The sequence below is a fragment of the Python bivittatus genome, unplaced genomic scaffold (assembly GCF_059951505.1).
Source record: "Python bivittatus isolate LINGU-HERP-01145 unplaced genomic scaffold, Pbiv_v1 ctg000090_np1212, whole genome shotgun sequence".
Taxonomy (NCBI): Eukaryota; Metazoa; Chordata; class Lepidosauria; order Squamata; family Pythonidae; genus Python; species Python bivittatus.
In genome coordinates this window covers 6,140,393-6,158,374 of record NW_028277046.1, presented here as the reverse complement: position 1 = coordinate 6,158,374, position 17,982 = coordinate 6,140,393, and the positions used below count along the sequence as shown (strand labels likewise).

Here is a 17,982-nt window from a genome sequence, read left to right as displayed (position 1 = left end):
CCTCTGGACGCCACCGTGAGCCCCTGGTGAAAAGGCTGGGTACAGACCTGACAAACGAGCAGCTTTTAATTCGAACTCCGAGTCCGCCAGCTTTTGCTTCATCCCAAACAGCCCAGCGCGAGAGCCGCAACCCGAGACCCCGGTGGCGGACAGGAGGGACGGTCACTCCGACCCAAAGCCCACGCCCAAGCAGATCGAGAAAAGGACAGCCGATCTCTGGGGAGCTGAGTGAAAAAACCGTTTTATGCAATGCAATACAATACAAAGAAGACCGACCACGTGTACGCACTTGAATAAGGCTCTGAAAACTAGGCCAAAACGTTTGCAGCGCAGACAGACGAGGCGACAAGCGCTTGGCCCCCGGCCCGGGCCGCGTGGGGCGGCCTCCGACCCTCTCCAGATACTCACGTGTGGCAGCCGATCAGCTGTCCCGGGGCTTAAGAGACGCTTGCTCCGCCCGGGAGGCCGGGCGGCAGAAAAGGCCAGGATTGGGTGGGAGAGGCGGGACGGCCTCCGGGGGCTGGGGGAACAGGAGAGCGGGCAGCCCCTTGCCCCGCCAGGCCTGCGCTCTTCGCTTCGGGGGAGGACTGGAAGATCAGCCAGCTCCATGTTCCACCGCTGAGGAAGCCAGGCGCCGCCCCGGCCTGCTCCAAGCATCTCGCAGGGCCACCCACCGAGCGCGGCAAACGCGGTCCCCAAACGACAGCCGAGACAGCGAGCATTTGTTCCCATTCGCTCTCCCCCCCTTCAGAAATGCTCAAGGTTTGTTTTCCCGCTAGCGCAGTTCTGCGGGAATGGAGAAAGCCCTTCTGGAGATCCTCGGACGCGTTCATGCACAGCCCGCCCCCCTCCCCGTGCTGCAAAAGGCCCCGCCGAGAACCAAGACCCCCCTCCGTCGCTTCGGGGCTGGGAGGAACCGGGAACCGCCCGCAAAGTTCTGGAGCCGAGGCCCTTCAGCCCCTCCTCCTGTTGGAAGTCAGATGTTCCAGCCGGCGCAGAGAGAAGCTCCAGCCTGGGACAAGCAGTGCTCGAGGAAGGAGTCCGAAAGGGTCAGCCTCTCTCGCCCCCCGGGGACCCTGGGGCCAGAGGGGCGGGAGCAGCCCCTCCCATCCCAGCGCTTCCAAAGCTCCGAGCAGATGCCGCGGGGGTCACCGCGGTGGAAGATGCTTGTCGGCGTTGGCTTCCTCCTCCGCTGCTCAAGGGACCGGAATCGGTCCTGACAGGGACCCAAAGGCGAGGGAGTCCTCTCCCCAGCAGCGCGTCAAGACGAGGCCTCCGGGGCAGCCGGGCCGAAGGGAGTCCCGCCAGCTGGAAACGCAAAGGGGCTGCCGGTCGTTCAGTTCGCTTCTCCCAGAGGGCCCAAATCCTTTCCCGTCCCGGTGACCTCGGTGGTGGCCGGCTCGCCGGACGAACGCTAGTGTCCAAGGAGACCCGTCCCTGAAGAAACAGCGGCAGAAGGGGGGGATCGGCAAACGTGGATGCGTCCGAGGGAGGAGAGGGGGTCGGGCAGGGAGGACAAGGCCTACCTTTAAAACCTTCTTCCGGAACACAGACTGGAAAGGAAGATAAACGCCACCGTCAGAAAAATCCCCAGGCCCCAGCAGAGTCTACCTCGCTGGGAGGAGAATTCAGGGCCTCTCCCCCACCGGCGCTTGGCAAGAGGCCGAGCGGGAAGCTCCTTCCCCAGCAAGACGGGCGGGGAAAGCGGGGAGCGCTCGAGTTGGTTACCTTGCATAACGTCATCTATTGCCGCGTAATCCACAATTGGCTCATCAGCCTGTTTTGGGAGGGGGGGAATCAAATATCAGAAGTGCGAGGGTCCCGCTCCTTACAGGAGGAGAAGGGCCACCCCTCAGCCCCCGATGACCCTCCAGCCCAAACCAGCGCAGCAGCCGTGGGCAAGGACTTGGGCACTCACTACGAAGGCGCCGGTTGGGGCCGCCCTCCCGACCACCTTCCTTCCCGCGGCAGGCACACCGCTTGGGGGGCAGCGCGTCCGTTACCTTCAACAAAACGACGGACTCGGGAGTGACTCCGAGGCTGCCCAGCGTGGCCACGTCGTCAGCCAGGACCGTCCCGTCGATGGACAAGTTCTGGTCAAACGGCGCTACGGAGAAGGCGTGCATGATCTGTGCCAAACACACGCCTCGTGAGGGAGCAGCCAACGCTGAGTTCCTTTGCGGGGGCTTTTCTCCTGCAGGACGCCCCCCCCGCATGCTCTGCCTTCTTTGGCCCCTGGGAAGAGACGCCTTCCAGGAGACCTGAACCCCCGGAAGGCCAGGGAGAAAAAGGCCTCGCTCTGGGCAGCCACAACGCTCCTTCTGTCCCGAGGAACGGAGACCTCTGCGCACGGGCAGGAGGGAGGCTGTCGGAGCAGCACCGCCTCACCTGGATTTTCAGGTCCTTCAGTGTCTGGTTGGCAGAGACCAGGAGGGCTTTTTCTCCCCGGGTCCTCCGGTGCCTCGTGCTGCGCCGGATGCCCGGCTTCTGATAAACCGCGTAGTCCGGGTGGGAGACCTTCTGCCGCTTGGCGTGGCTGTTCGCCTGGAAGCGAGAAGAGATGACTCTCCTGCTCTTCCAGCAGTGAGGAACCAGGACCCCCCCACCTCCCCTTTGTCCTGGGGAGACCTGCTGGACACTTTGCTTTCTTTAAGATCCCGTTGCCTCTGGACCACAGAGGACCTGTTTCCCCGTGATAAACCCCCCTCGGTTTGATCCTTGTTTAGTGCAATTCAACGCCAACCCCCCTCCCTCCGGCAGGGTTAGGGTTAGAGCATCCCTGCCTCGAGGTGGTTTTCCTCCCCTTCCCGCTTCAGCATCCAGCTGCCTTAGCAACAGCTGGAGAGTGGGATTAGCCTTTTAATACTCGCCCAAATCAACCTGAGATCAACAGGACTAGGAGGAAATTCCCGTTCGTGATTCAGAGCCATTGGAGAACCACTTCTATTCCAAGACCCAGAATTTACCTGGTTGAAATCTGGATCATGCTCCCCTCCTATCCTGGCCTCCTCTCTCTCCTCTTCAGCCTCCGAGCTGCTCACGTTAAGCTCCGGAGCAGCCTCCTTCATGACCTGGGGGTGCCAGCCAGGCACCAAGAAAAGAGAGGAACCACTCTTAGATTCCTCCGGGATCCCAGGAGCTGGAAGTTCACCCTGAGTGGGTAGAACTGAACCCGCCGCTAACAACCCCCTGGAGACACTGAAAGCTTGGGGTCTGGGCAAAAGAAGTGAAGACACGCATGGCTGGACCTGATTCAGGAAGAGACAAGCGTCAAGGTGGACGCTAGAAATCCACTGTGAAAAGCAGCAGCGAGGGTTCACAACCTCCACCACCTGGAACCCTGGGTTTAGACCACCCTTGCTGGCAACTGATCTTGACAGAAGAGGCTAAGCCCAGCCTTGCCTGGCTTTGAATGAGGGAGGAGGCACAGCCAGCATGGAGGAAATCAAGGCCCCAATCTCTCAAGTCAGCTGCCATTTGGAAACGCATCTAGCAAACAGAGGCTCTTCCCTTGCTTTTAAGACACCTGCTGAAGAGCAGCGGCAGGGCCCTCGTTCATCCACGCCCGTAATGGAGCAGAAACACCCACTGATTGCTCTGCTGACAGTCCAGCCCAGGAGGAAGGTCGGAACTCCATCAGCAGAGCCCCCGGCCCCATTTCCAGCTCAGCCCGCCACCCTCGAAACGTGGCCCTTCTTCCCACAGCAGACTCAAGCTGCTTTTCTGGCTGGAGAGGAGGCGCGAGACCAACCTTTTTGTCATCCACCACTTTGCGCACGTAGATGGTGGCCTGGGCGTATTCCCGCAGGTCCCTCTGCTGCTGGTACAACAGCCCTTCTCGGCAGTCCAGGCACAGCTCTGGGGGAAAGCAAGGAGGAAGGGAGGCGTTCCTGGCTGCGGGGTCCGTGTCTACAAAGACCCCATGCTTTGGACAGCATCGGCCAGCGAACAGACCCACATGACGGCACACAGCACAGAGGGCGTAACAAAGCCCTAAGATGCCCTTGAAATTAAACTCTGTGTAAGAGGGGAAGCAGCAGCAGGGACAGAGCAGCTCATCTGAGAAGCCTGTCTGCAGATGGGCAGAAGAGCTCAGTTTGACGGAAGCCCTTGGGAAAGGGCTGAGGGCAAGGAGGGACTGCCATGCAGCTAACATCCCCCCCGCAAAGGTGCACCCGCTTCGGGTGGGCGGCCGTTCTTCCCCGCGGGAGCAGAAGACGCCCTTGCAGAGAGGCTGCACCTGAGCGCCACCACAGAAAGCAGCTGGACACGGGCGATTCGGAAGCAGGATACCCGAGCTTGCAGCCTGCCAAGAAATGCCCGGAGCCCAAGGGAGCAGCGCGTGTGGGACCAACGTGACTGCCCCCCCCCGCCCGCCTCTTGCTCGCTCACCTGGTTCAGTCATGTAGAGCAGGCGCTCGGAGCTTTCCTCCGGGGCCTGTCTCCTGATCACGCGGATGGCGTGATCCACCACAAAAAGCTTTCGGATCTTCTCCCACTCGCTGGGCCATATCAGAGCTATACTGTGCAAAGAAGCAGAACATGCTGTCTCACTCAAAGAACAGCCGCGGCCTCTTTGGCCCCAAGGGCTGAGGGGCAGATGCACAGGAACGTCCACATCCAGGCCCCAAATGCAGGCAGCCAGGGAGGGGCCGAGGGGGGAGGTCTAAAGGCCTCCAACGGCCTCCAACGGCCCCACACGCTGGCCTCGGGCAAAGGCCTTCTCAGCTGGGGGCCCTGCTGTGCCGAAGCAACGGAGGCCCCTGCTCCGACCCCTTTGGCCCTTCTCTCCATGCTCGAGCTTCCAGGAAAAGATGCAGGAAGGAAGACACTCACAGCTTAGAGTCTTCCTTGGTCATGGAAGCCACGGTGAACATCAGCCCACCGTGGGGGCACAGCAGATCCCGGTTTCCAACGGAAGAGACGGGGCTACATCGCGCGGGCCTCCTGCTTGGAGGCAAGAAAAGGAGGCCGCCATTGCAGAGGCTCCGCTTGGCCACCAGAAATGGGGTGTGCGTGTGAGTTAAAGGGAACGGGGAGAGAGAGAGGAAGTTAATTGGGAAGCCAAGGATGCAGAGGGGACAGAGGAGCCGTGCCCACAAGGGCTGCCCTGCATGCAAGGTCAAACAGAGCTGAGGAGGAGGAGGAGGAGGAGGAGGAAGGCAGCTCACCTCACAAACTTCCGCCACTCTTCCAGAAAGAACTTTGAGACCACGTAGAGCTCCCCCACCTCCTGGGGAAAGAAATTTTGTAATTCAGCTCCCTTTGCTGTTTCAACCAGGCTGCAGGACTATGGGCAAGCTAAAGCCGGGGACGTGAAGCCAGCAGGACTTCAGCTGCACGTTTGGGTTCTGCATTGCCCTCCTGCCCCCAAAGGGCTAGGACTGGCAGGATGAACGCTCAGCAAATTCTCAGTTGCCGGCAACGCGCTGCTAGAAGCTGCTGCTGCCGATTTACAGGGCTGGAGGACAGTCCTCGGAGCTGATGGCCATCCCTCGCTCGCCAGCCCCTTGGGAGGACCCAGGAAAGGCCCTGGGCACAGGCTTCAGGGGTCCCCGCTCCCCATATCCCGGTCTCCCCACCTCAGGCCAGCTGCTGAGGCAGGGCCGACTTTTGTCCTGGAAGAGGTGGGGCAGGCTGGCCTTCTGCTCGCTGGCCATCATTTTGTGGAGCGCCTCGTTCTCCTCCCCCTCCCGCTCCAGAATCTGGAGGAAGACAAGCCTTGGTCACGTGCCCATCCTGGAAGGGGGGCTGCTTTTAGGCTGGGGGGAAGCCTTCCAGGTGTGTGTGCCCTACTTCCGCAGAAGGTGCTGGAGTTGCAACCCGGCAGCATCCAAGGGCTAGGGACACCGAGCGTTTGGGGAAAATTCCCCCCAGGGAGCCACCCCTCTGGGCCTCAAGCCCCCCGGAAAGAGACCCCCTGCAACGCCTTCCTGGGAGAGGATTCAACCCTGACGCCAGAGCCGGTCTCCATCCTGAGTGCCAAACTCCCCATCAGTGGCCTTCCGGGCCTTTCCCCTCCCGATGCCCAAAGGGCGCCCGCGCACCTTGCACTGTGAACAGGAGTCTCTGCTGCTGGGGAACTCTGGGGCGCCACGGAAGTAGCGCTGGAGTTTTTCCCAGGCTTCCCTGCAGACGACGCGCCGCTCGTTCTCCGAGATGCAAAGGTTGCCTGTGTGGAAAAGCGGCAGAGGAGGACAAATGTGGCACGTATTCTTCGCCACACGCCAATCCTGATCCCAGGGATTCTTCTGGGGCTGGCTGCGGCCTTGGGGGGGGGGGCTGGTCACCCTTCCTGCAGGCAGTGCAGGAGCCCCCACAGCAGGAGAGCCCCCCTCCCGGGGAAGCACATGAACACAGCGTCCCTTCGAGGGACCCTCTCTGTCCCGCTGCAAGGCCCAACGGAGGACACTCAGAACTGATCGCGAAATGGGTCGCTAAGGGTCCAGGAAGAGCGGCTGTGCCACAGAAGAGAGGGGTGGGGAAGGGGTGGCACCCAACAGCCTCGGGACCACTGCCAACCATCAAACACCCTTTCTCGGCCCCCCAAAAGCGGGATTGTAGGTCCCATCACTCAGATGCAGGAATGCCACCTTTTCAGCGGAAGGGGAGATGGGAACTCAGCCCTGGACGCTCATGGCACTGTCCTGCCCCCTCCCTCCTGCGGCAGCTGGCTTCTCCAAGGCGGCCCTCCTTCCCAGCGTGGGAACAGAGGCTCTGCCAGCACGAGGGCCCCGCTCGCAAACGCTGCAGGCAGCGGGGCTGAGACGGAGCTGTGCCTGCTGCTTCCTACCCCGGCTGGCTCCCCCCAGACTGGGACCCCCCAGCCGCCACCTCCAAGCAGAGCGTGCACAAAAAGGCTGCGAAGGGAACATTTGGAGGAGCCCGTTGCCATACGACTCCTTTCAAGGCAGTCGCTAAGGTTACAGGCCAATTACGAAGGAGGCAGCCGGCAATTAACCGGGGGGAACCTGCTTTGTCTCTCGCTCCGTTCTTGCTCTGCAACAGCAGAACAAGATAGGTATCAGACCCAAGAAACACCTACCCACGCTCCCCGAGGACACGCTGGCAGGGGCAGCAGAGATACGGGGGTGGGCATGCACGCGCCCAGGCACGCCACACCTTCACAATGCGCCAAGTGGGCTAACCCACGACCTCCGGGCACAGGTCACAGATTGGCCCCATGGAGACCAGGCCAAGGGAAACTCCAGAGGAGCAACCGGGGAGGGGGACCTGCTCTAGGATCTCCACCGTTCTTCAAAAACCAAAAAATCAGCCTCTAGCAAAGACCACAGCAGCGGCCCCAACTCTCCACCCTCCTGGTGATGGGCTAACCCTGGTCGCTTTGGGTCACTGAGGCCTCCTGCACTGGCAACCACAAAGAACCCGAGCTTCCTGGCCCTTGGTCCCTCTTCCCCACTGGGTTCCAGCACCCCGAGGCCCTTTGGGGAAGGCAGCGGGAGGCAAGCCGAAGGGCCTTCTCTGCCTTTGGACCTGGAGGAGCAGCAGCCCAGGTCTTTTTCTGAGCAGAGAAAAAATGGCATTTTCAAGGGGAAAAAACACCTTGCAGCATTTGGGTGGGATCTGAGGCACGGTCACAGCTGTGCTGATCTCCAAATGCTCCATGGTTCACCTGACAGTGGTTTTAGGGAGCCCACAGCTTGATGGCTTGGCGAGAGATGCGTTTTCCCTCCTAGGCTATAAAGCTGTAAGCCTGTTTCCAGCCCAGCTAAACGCTGACAGGCAAGTGAGCACCCTTGAGATGCTTCACCATGGCAGCTCGTGTGTCGGCCTGACCGGAAGAATCAAGGTCTCTCCCTGCCTCCTGCAAATAAGCCAGCTGTGATTCCTCTCCACCCCAGGCTCGGCTTCAAGGCAAGCACCCCGGCAGCCTCCTCGAGCTTCCAGCACCCCTCCCGGCCTGGCCAGCCGCAAGGGAGGACGGGAGCTGTGGCGCAGCAGCACCTGGAGGGCCAGATGCACTCAGCCACGGTCCCTGGTTTGGAAGACACAACAGCTGGATTCACTCCGCACAACAAGCCGGACTTGGGAGCGAGGCTACAGCTTAGCGTGTCCCGCGAAACAGGCAGTTCCCTCAGATCTTGGAACGCCAGTTGCGACCGCAGCTTCTCAGCTAGGGAATTCCTCGTGCTGCTAGACCGGGGTCGGGGCACACGGCCGCAAAGGTGATGGATAACCAACCAAGGGCCTGTCCTTGCCCTCCCGTCCCCTCACCGTGGGGGCACACAATATCCTCGTTGAACTTCAGCTCCTCTTCCTCTCGCTTCTCTGCGCTGGGTTCATCTGCGGAGCAGAAAGAGCAGGCGGGGAACCAGGTCAGATGCCACCTCGCAACCTGGGTCAGGGGACAGAGATGGGGCGAGGGGATGCCAAGGGGCTCTGTTGCCCTCCCTCCACCCAACCGAGGAAGGCTGCAAGCTGACTGCGTTTTGAACTCTCTAGAGCATTTGCCCCATCCTGGGCACACCTGGCTGGCTGCCATGGGGCCTGCCCCCCTCCCTCCCTCTCCACCTTCCTCTGAAACCAGAGGAAATCAGTCACCCCCTAAGCCCAGCTGGCTGCCACGAGCAGGGCTCCCACGGAGTTTTTACAAGAGGAAGCTGGTTCGCCCCACATCCTTCTCCCTTCCCACCCCTTCCAGCTTTGTTCGCAGCTTAAAGCAGGAGGGCTGGATCCATAAGCTATCCTGAAAGCCTCTGGGCCTGAAAACAGGTATTGACAAACGCATTAAGGTCAGCAACTGGATTGATCAGTAAGCAGCCTGGCACCAGGGAATGGCTCAGCTAGTCCCCTTGGCACATTGGTGCAGCCCGTGCAGAAAACAGGATTTGGACAGGGGGCTGGGCCCCACAGTTTCAAACCCACTTGCTAGAAAACGGACAAAGCTGAGAGAACGGGGCCCGGGAGAAGCCAGGATTGTCAGCGGCTTCCAACAGCCGTTGCATCAGCTGAACACATTCCTTCTCATGGTCGTTGGCATGGGGCAACCAACCCTCTGTGTCGTGACCTCAGTGCCCTGCCCTGCCTTCCTCCCGGCCATGGGGAGGGGCCAGGCCCTGCCTTGGCTAAGTGGGGAGGGAGGAGAAGGGGGCTACCTCTCTCCTTGGCGTCGCCGTTCATCTTGCCGTTGCTCTGGTCGGCATCTTCGTCCGAGTCGTCCAGCTGCTCCAGGGCCAGCTGGCGCCAGCTCCGCAGGGATGACTTCCCTACCCAAAACCCATCACTCCTGCAGGGTGAGAGGGGCAGCTCGCAGCACAGGAGGCAGGGGAGAGGGCAGCAGCAGGCTCTGACCGGGGCGGGAGGAACTGGGTTTTCCACCCCCGCTGGCCGGGGCTGCCCCGATTCCCCCTCCCTGGCAGGGCTCGCTCACCCCTTGAGGGCCGCTTTGAGGAGGTTGCAGACGGCCTTGTAGTCCTCGCTCAGCTGGCTCTTCAGCCGCAGCACCCGGCACCGCTCGACCACACAATCCCTGCAAAGCGCTTTCACTGAGGAAAGAGGGAGGGGGCCGGAAGGGCGACACTGAGGGCAGCGGCAGGGCCTCCCCCCTCGGCCCGTTTCCAGGGGGCCGGCAGACTCAGCCCACCCAGGGAGGAAGTGAAAGGCAACCCCCCCCAAGCTTTGCATAGACAGACACCCTCTGCGTGAACTGGGACTCCTCAGGTCGCACCTCGCCTCTCCAGAGGCAGCCTGGGAAGGTGCGAAAGGGGGAGGAGGACGCAAACATGGTGACACGCCCGCGAGGTGCAATGCCAAGTGTGAGAAGATCACACCTCCTGTAGAGCTGAAGACTCCCCCCTCCCCCAGCAAGAGCATAAGCATCTGCTGGCGCTCCTTTGCCTGCTGTCCCCCCCGCCCAGGCAGAGGAAGTCAGCCCGAGGCGGCGGCGAAGGCCTCCCGAGGGGACGGTCCCAGCAGAGAAGGGCAGAGGCCGGGCCTCACCCGGAAAGTCCCCCACCTGTCAGCCGGGGTCCTCCCCCGTATCGCTTGTAGAAGTAGTCGGCCACGTCCTCCGAGACCCGCTTGACGGTGGCGATCTTGTCCGGGTGCAGCTTGCCGTGCGAGCACAAGCAGGCCGTGTTGTCGATGGCTTTGGGGGGCGTCGATTCGTCCAGCCACTGCTGCAGCCATTGCAGGGAGACAAAGTCATAGGGGCAGCCTGGGGGGGCAGAGGGCCAGAGCATCAGCACCCCTGCCTCCGCCACCACCGTTTGCTCATCCAGACTGACTATGGCTGGTGCAAGTTAAGATCGCGCCTCCCCCCGGACCGCTCCCTCTCCAAGCCTGCCTCCCCGCCACCAAACAATGAGTCAAAAGCCACTTTCCCTGTTATGCAGCGATGCCCCAAGAGAGCTGGTCAACTTTGGTAACGTTCCTGCCCCTGCCACCCTTTGGAGGGGCAACGGAAGGTGCGCCAGGGCCGAAGCGTTGTGGCGGACAGCCCAGGCCGAGGGCTCTGGCCCTCCTCCCCCTGCCAGCCAAGCCCACAGCAACAGGAGAGCCTCTGCCCGGCTCCCCCCCCCGAGCAAATCCACCTGCTCCCCTGGCCAAGGAACTGACAGGCAGCAAACCAAAGCAAGTCGCTCTTAAGAGCCATCTTAATGTATTCTTGCAAGGGACATATGAGTCCCACGCCAGGGAGCAGGCCATGCTAGAGTTGGCTCTCTTGGGAGGGGGAGGGGGGGCTTCCAAACGCAGCACGCCCCAGTTTCGCAATCAGAAAGAGACCAGCTCCCCACCTCAGGCTCCGCTGAGCAAGCAGAGGGTCCGAGGCATATTGAGAGGAAAAAGGAGCAGCCCCTCCCTCTCCTTGCCCTGGGGAGCCCAGAACCGCCCCCCGCCTCGCCCAGAGCATCCCTCCTCCTCAACACAACGTGCTACAGAAAGAAACGTGTAATTGGAAGGTCTTACAGACCAGCTTTAGCAGGCAACTTCTGGTAGAGCTCCTTCACCTCTTCGTGCTTGATCTTGCCCCGCGCCACGCTTTGCTTCCGCATCTCGGCCATTTCGTGGCACCACTCCTCAAACCTGCTGTTGTCCTGCTCCACCAGCTCCTGCAGGAAAGCTGAAATTGGGAGGGTGGGGAGAAGAAGCCGAGGAGAGAATTGGCATGGCAGGAGGCTCCAACAAAGCCTGCAGCTGAGGAGGGCCCGGGCGCGTCCACCTTCCTGCTGCCCAGGAGGAGCCCTGAGGGAGGACACGCTCTACGCACCAGGCCGAGTCAGGGCTGGGACAAGGCTCCTTTCCAGCACAGCGCACTTCCCAAACAGCGCGTTCTGGCTCCAGTGTTTGAACCAGGCAGCTGCGGGAGACAAAGGGCTGCTTCTATCCAGCGGTGCTTCTGGATGAGAGGGCGTTCTGGCCTTCTACAGACTGACACGCGCGAAGACAGGGTGGGAGAGAGGGCCAAGCGGGCTCAGAGTCACACGCTTCGGCCTTACCTGGGATTTCAACAGCCAGCGATTTCTCCCGCGACTGCAACCTGTACACCAACATGTAGGCGTTTCGAGAGCGGTAAATCCCCTTCCCACACTTGGGCTTTCGAGTCTGAGATTTAGATGGTTCTAGCGGGGAACAGAAGCCAAAGCAAACAGGTGCTGGGAACCCCTTCTCCAGGCCCGCTTCTCTTCCCACAGACTCTCTCAGCCAGGCACAGGTGTAGCAGGGGAGGAGGCGGCCGTAGCTTTAAGGTGCAGGATTCCTGGGTCGAAAAGGGTGCCATGCTCCTGGGCTGAATCCTCTGGCTTCAGCCTCGCTCGGGTATTACATTCGAATAAGAGCTTCCACAGGGCAAGTAGACAAGCAATGGCCGCTAAAATTCACCCCTTTTGCTAATCCAGAGCCAAGAGCCAAAAGCCTTGTCCCAAAAGGGAGACCCCGGCATGGTGCAAAGCAGAACCACAACCTGCCTCGTACAAACCCACATACTGAGTTGTTCCACCCGGGTTGAATTCAAGAAGATGCTTTACCCAGGTCCTCTTCTGCACCCAGCTGCAGTTTCTTGCCTTCCATCTTTTCAATCTCTTCGTCGTTAAATCTGTACCACTCCCCGGTCTGGGGATCCTTCACGTGCGCAATGTAGTGGCCTGAGTAGGCGCTCACCCCTCGGTGGATAAGAATCGCGCTGAGTTCGTAGACGAAGACGCTGGCTGAGACACAGCAGGCAGGCACTCAGGCCTCGGGGAACAGCGGTGTCTCCCACCCCGCCCCCTTGGTTTTCCCCAGCCATGGCAGCAGCAGCAACCTCCCCCCTCATAACATCCTGGCCACAGTCGCACAAAATTATCATCAAAGCCCCAGCATGCAGGAGAAGGGCCCTGACCCACAATCCGGGGAACAGGGCCACAAACACTCCAGGGAGGGAGCACGCCCATCACAGGTCTGCCCACCTTGGTCTTCCATGAAGGGCTCCAGGTCCAGCAGCTCTGAGAACTCGATGTAAGCGTTCAGCTTCTTCTTGTGCCCTGTTTGCCTGGCGCAAGAAAGAAGGTTGCCCTGATTCACCCCCTTCCGCCTGGCAGCTGCCGACACAAGGAAACAGCAGCCGCAGCAGAGCACGGGGTCCCTTTCCACGTTAGAACAGTGCCAGTTTTGTGTGGGGGGGTGGAAGTGCTGAATTGGAAGCCAGGAGATTCCCTGGCTCCAGTGTCCCTCAGGCAGAGAAGCTGGCTGGGCGGCTCTGGGCCCCTCTCCCTCTCTCAGCCCAACCCTCCTCACAGGAATGGGAGCACTGGATACGCCCGCTTGAGCTGCACAAACGAAGGCGGGATATAAACCTAATCATAAGTAGGCAAAATCAAAATAAGCCATGCTCCTGCCTGGGAGGCTTCCCCTGTAGCTACTTTGTGCCCAGCTGGTTCTGTTCAGGCCTTGCCCGGAAGCTGCCAGGGAGCACCCCGTGCCCTGAAGGGCACTAAGCTCCTTTCAGACAGGGGACAGGATCCAACCCTAAAACACTGGCCTTCGGAGGAGTGCGGGATGCAGCTCACCTATCGAACACGAAGCGCATGAGCTGGAGGTTGAGGGTGCAAGGAAGACTGAGGAGCCGGATCCTCCTGGTGGCGTTCTGTTTGCTCTGGCAGGACTCGCAGAAGTAGCGGTTGTCTCCCTCCAGCTTCTCCTCCTGCCAGGAAAAGAGCAAGACCAGCTGAAGGCTTGAGGAGGCACCCCTCTCCTTCCTGGCAGCAGAACCCTGGCCCCAAAGCCATCAGGGCCCACCAGCTGACCCAGGGACAAGGCCCTCGGGGTCCCTAGGCCGCTCCCCAGCCCAGAGCAGCAAGGGAGCAGTGCTTGGCCCTTCTCAGTGCTCCTAAGCGGACCGATACCTTCAGGAACTCTGTGATGCAGTCCGACAGCTGCTTGTGGCCCTGGATGTTTAACTCGAGCTCATAAAACTTGGATATAAGTTTGGACTCTCGGCCACACTGGTTGCAACTGGAGAGCAAAGCAAAGCATAGACCACAATGAGGACCCGGACCCTGTTGTCTGAAGCAGGACAAGGAAGCGCGAAGAGGCTGCGCAAGGAAAGCCTTACACTGTAACGTAGGCGTACTCTCCGCAAAACTGCTTCTGAACGATGTCTCGCACATCTGGGTTTTTCTGGGAAGACAGAGTGTCCTCCAGTAGGGACATGAACAGCTTGGAAAACTCCTGCGCGTCCTAGAAGAACAGCGGAAGAGGCAGGATACAAGTTGAAGGAAATAAGGCAGGGATACCAGCAGCAAAACCATCCTGTTTTAATTCCAAAATCCTCCCCACCCCCCGCTATGACTTTCCAGCTGAATACCCCAACTTAAATGAACAGTTCATTCTTCAGCTGTTAAAGGATTCCTGATTTTCCTCAGCATGGGAACAGCAGCTTTCTTAAATGTATTATTCTGAGAAAGAGCCACAAGACAAACAAGAGAGGCTCGCATATCCCTGAACCTCACCTGTTGCTGACCTGTGTCCAAACCAAGTGCTTTAACAAATCCTGATGGGTCAATATACCTCCTTTTGCTGTTCTGGAGCAAGGCAAACAAGTACTGGAGATGTTCACAAATGGTCTGGGGTTCATAATCTACCAAGAGACAAAAGGCTTGATCAAAATTGCGATACCCAGAATGCTGGCTCGTGACCTACAAAGGAATTCTTTCTTCCCTCGGTTAACTAAGAGCAACACGTGTCCCCCCCCCCGCCTCCGCTTAGGCCTGTGCATGTCCCAGCTGCTATTCAAGCAGGACAGCACTTTGAGAAGTCACCGTAGTCTAAAGGCCAGAAGGGTCTGAATGACTCTGCCAGGACTTTCCGCACAGGCCTCAAGCCAAACTTTCCTCTGTGAAATGGGAACAATTTCCTCAAGCAGAACTCGGGAAACAACTGCTGTAGCTACAAATGGTACAAAGCAGGGGGGCAGCGAGGATATTTAGGCACAGTCAACTATTCAGGGTTCAACAAATGAATCCGAGGACTGCCTGCTCCTGAGAAAACAAGACTGCCTGAAAAATACCTTTGTTCTCCACTGTCTCGCATTCAGGGCGGGCAACTGGACACAGATAGAGCGCCTGCCGGAGCTCCAGATTTAAGAACCACATCTGTAGGAAAGTGTTGACGTAGCAAGTGGCCCCCAGGTTGGTGAGGCCTACGAATGCATTCTGGTGGGGAAGAAGAATTGAAACAGAGATCATCAAAGAGGTGAGGCAGCAAAAAAGCACAGCAGACGAGGTTTGCAATTTTAGCGAGGCCCGCTCTAGAACATATCCTTCTCCCTCAACAATAGTGGAGTTAGTTCTAAGCACGGTACAAGTTCCACTTTGAAATGCTTTTCTACCTTGCTGTCCTTAAAACGCTCAGGCGCTAGCTTTAAAAAAAACCAGAAACACATACCCAAACCGAATACCCTTGAAAAAAATCCAAACATACCCACTTACATGCACCAACCCAGAAGTAGCCTCCCACCACGAGACAAATCAGGCTCACAATTTGACAGCTTTGAGGATGCGCAAGAAAAGTCCCAGCCAGACAAAGCCTCGTGTGCCCCCCAAAAGGCTCCCTCCCTGCACTTCCGTAACATTGGCATGCCTCCCAGCTCCATCACACCCAGCACACGTGGATCTCGGGAACCAAGGCAGTTTCACCCTCAGCAGTTCTGGACAGCAGACTTCAGCACCAAATGCAAACCGAGGAAGTGCGTTGGGGGAAAACAACTGTTCTCGCTCACGCCAGAAGACCACGCATGTACCTTTTTCCTCCTCTCAAAGTTTGGATCGTCGATGTTGTGAAAGGTGTTTTCATCGATCTCACCCAGCCAGATGTGCTCTCCAATCCCCACCAGGCAATTCGGATTCCCTCTACAGTTTCTCCTACAGAAGCAAAGCCGCAGGTTGGGTTCTGTTCCCGCCCGACGCCATTTCCAGGAAAAGCCCCAGTTGCCTATTTGCTAGGATCTCCCGCCCGGCTCTGACAGCTCATCTCTTTATTTACTGCTGGGAGGAAGAGGACACAAGGCCAGCAGCTGCCCAAGCGCCTGGCAGAGATGGAGGATTCTGAAGGCAGCTCCGAGTGGTGCCCTTGGGGACAGCCCGCATTACTTGCACGCCCCCCCCCCACATCCTGCAAAGGAAGTTTTTCAAAGGGTTTCACTTTCACTTAAATCAAGCTTAAGGACAAAGCTGCCCCAGCTCCCCCCTCCTCCAATTACGAGAGCTCTTGTTAATCTCTCAGTGCTTTATATTTTAATACAGGATCCTAATCCTCCGATTAGGCACACACTGAAATGAAAAACAGAGGCTCCACCCTCACGCTTGTGAGCTAAACGCTGCACACCCAAGGGAGGCGGGTGGAAAATCTGGGCAGGGAAAGAAATGAGGGTAGAGATTGGCTTTGAAAATTATTATCATTATTTTATTTATTTATTTATTTATCTATCTATCAAATTTGTCACCGCCCATTTGTTAGACTTAATATACCCACCCACTCCAGGGGACTCTGGGCGGCTTACTAAATTTTAGGAAAAACTTTTAAAATCGAATTCTGAGATCTGCAGGAATAGGGGCCATCTTGCAGTGAGTTCCCTCCTCAATTTACCAGTTTTATTTGGCAAGATCCTCACAGTGGGTGTCTTTGCTGTCATGGCACAAATAGAAATGAGAAAAATAACAGAGCGCTGATAAAAATAATACAAATAATAATCTGTGTTTGAACAGAGATAAAAATACCCCTACTCCCACCTACCCTGAAATTAGCTAAATACAAAAGCCGGAAGGCAGAGATGTAGACAAGAGCTCCTTTCACACGGTTCTTCTGACAGCAGCAACAACAATGGTGGAGGGAGGTGATGGTGGAAGCAAGCAAGGACCCCGCTTGTCATTAGCTCCTACAGCTAGCAAAAGCAGGTGTCCTCGTAAACAATAACTGTGCTGAGGTATTTACCGTTTATTAAAGACGTTTGATTGCGCTTCCCCTGCAGCTGCTAATCAACTGTGCAAAGCTATTTGCCAAGCGAAATACCCAATTAGCCAAGCAAAAGCAAGAGCTGCCTTTCCTACCCAATGCGCAGATAACAACAACGTGCGCCTCAGAGCTACGCTAACCCACGGGGGAAAGAAAAAATCACGGCTGACAAAACTTAATTAGCAGCAAGCAAAACGCCGCCCTGGCTCCTAACTGGGGGAATACGGCGACATGGAGGACTTAGGAGCCCGAGCGCGCTCTGGAGTTGCACGATGCAATGCCGGTTAAGGCGCGATGCCGTCGCGGAGTTTGGATTATTTGCCTTTGTAAGAGAGAAGCTGTTCCCAGCCCGGATTGCAAGAAACCCCGGCGCGAGCAAGCTGCCCCTGAGAAACCAGGAAGATACCTGATTCCAGACCTCTCTGGGGCCAAGCCGAGGAAAAGCAGAGGGGAAAGGGCACCACGCTGTGCTCCTGAAGGAGGAAAAGCTAACAGTTCTGCCGAAACCAAACTGCGGGGAGGGACCGAGGTGCCCCATCGCGCCCACACGCGCAGGGGGGCGTCGGCAGATTCTGCAACGCGCACCGGGGCCGGCCGGGCGAGCCAGAGCGGGGGTCGAGAGGGAGGCGGCCGTCGGGTCCTCCGCCCACCTGCCCCGCCCGGGGCTGCTCGAGGCGGGATGCGGCCGGCCCCGCCCTGCCGCCCGCTCCCTCAAGCGACCCCCCGCCTCACCTGCAAGCGCCCCGCTGGCAGGGCTCCAGCCCGATGCGGTAGGCCGCCTCGATGTGCTCCTGCGTCACGGCCTCGGGCGGCACCGTCTCCGTCCAGCGCCAGGCCGCCTTCTCCAGCTGGAGCCGCGGAGCCATCCCGGGGCCGGCCCGAGCAGGAGCAGGGCCGCTGGAGGGCGAGCCCGGAAGGGGAAGCGGGACCGGGCGACACCGGAAGCGGAACCGGCGCGAGGCCCTGGGAGCCGCAGGCCACGCCTCCTGGGGCGCGCGCGGGGCGAGCGATGCAGGGCGGCTCCCTCCGCCTGGCCCCCTCGGGCTCTCGGCTCTGACGTCACGCCAACGGCGGACGCCAGGGCGCCACAGGGGAGAAGGCTCGAGGGGGCGTGGCCCGCTGCTTCCAATAGGGCGACGCTCTTTCTCCTTTCCGTCTCTTTTTCCCTCGCTGCAAAGATGGGGGGGGGGAGGAAGGAAAGTGGAGACGGCGAGAAAAGCCGTGAATGTGCGGCGCATGCGCCCAGCGGGCCCGACGTTCTCCTGAGGCAACGCTACCAACAATGCATTGCGCCTCCCCTCAGTTTTGTGTTATCTGATTTAGATTTTTTAAAAATGATTTTTTTGTATAAATATCACCCATTAAAAAAAAAAGCCCCCTACACGTAAACGCGCTGATTTCTGAGGGAAAATACGAGGCACTCCGGCCCCCTCTAAGATGGCTGCCCTCTTGCTCTCGGGCGCGGCCGCTGCTGTTGCTCCAACGTCCCCGCCCCAGGACTCCGTTTCCCCACGGGCCTCATTCCACGTGTTT

The 17,982-nt window shown here is 58.8% G+C and overlaps 1 protein-coding gene across 2 annotated transcripts; it reads right to left on the bottom strand.

The window, feature by feature from the left end:
- Positions 1-225: 225 nt before the first annotated feature.
- On the bottom strand, positions 226-17,518 carry USP48 (ubiquitin specific peptidase 48). 2 transcript variants are annotated; one of them, XM_015891019.3, is made up of 27 exons: positions 17,182-17,510; positions 15,239-15,359; positions 14,507-14,651; positions 13,950-14,077; positions 13,553-13,677; positions 13,344-13,452; positions 13,008-13,141; positions 12,408-12,490; positions 11,988-12,167; positions 11,460-11,582; positions 10,934-11,083; positions 9,977-10,177; positions 9,392-9,506; positions 9,117-9,247; positions 8,236-8,304; positions 6,048-6,172; positions 5,583-5,705; positions 5,172-5,233; positions 4,837-4,947; positions 4,393-4,523; positions 3,752-3,858; positions 2,967-3,071; positions 2,389-2,544; positions 2,004-2,129; positions 1,729-1,777; positions 1,527-1,553; positions 226-1,437 (listed from the first exon to the last, which is right to left on the bottom strand). In XM_015891019.3, the coding sequence occupies exons 1-27, from the start codon at positions 17,313-17,315 to the stop codon at positions 1,415-1,417; spliced, it is 3,093 nt and encodes a 1,030-aa protein (XP_015746505.2). In that variant the 5' UTR covers positions 17,316-17,510; the 3' UTR covers positions 226-1,414. The 2 variants fall into 2 exon arrangements, 1 of the variants encoding a protein (XP_015746505.2); XR_015795490.1 differs by lacking the exons at positions 226-1,437; positions 1,527-1,553; positions 1,729-1,777; positions 2,004-2,129; positions 2,389-2,544 and having other exon boundaries at positions 3,043-3,071; positions 4,393-4,518; positions 17,182-17,518.
- Between the last annotated feature and the right edge of the window lie 464 nt (positions 17,519-17,982).

Bases quoted from the DNA above. Each gene is read 5' to 3' on its own strand.
- USP48 (XM_015891019.3), bottom strand. From the start codon at position 17,315: ATGGCTCCGCGGCTCCAGCTGGAGAAGGCGGCCTGGCGCTGGACGGAG. The intron at 14,652-15,238 runs GTACATGCGTGG...CTTCCCCACCAG, and splicing joins ACTTTGAGAGGAGGAAAAAG to AATGCATTCGTAGGCCTCAC. The intron at 9,507-9,976 runs GTGGGGGACTTT...CTCTTTCCTCAG, and splicing joins GGGAGGACCCCGGCTGACAG to TGAAAGCGCTTTGCAGGGAT.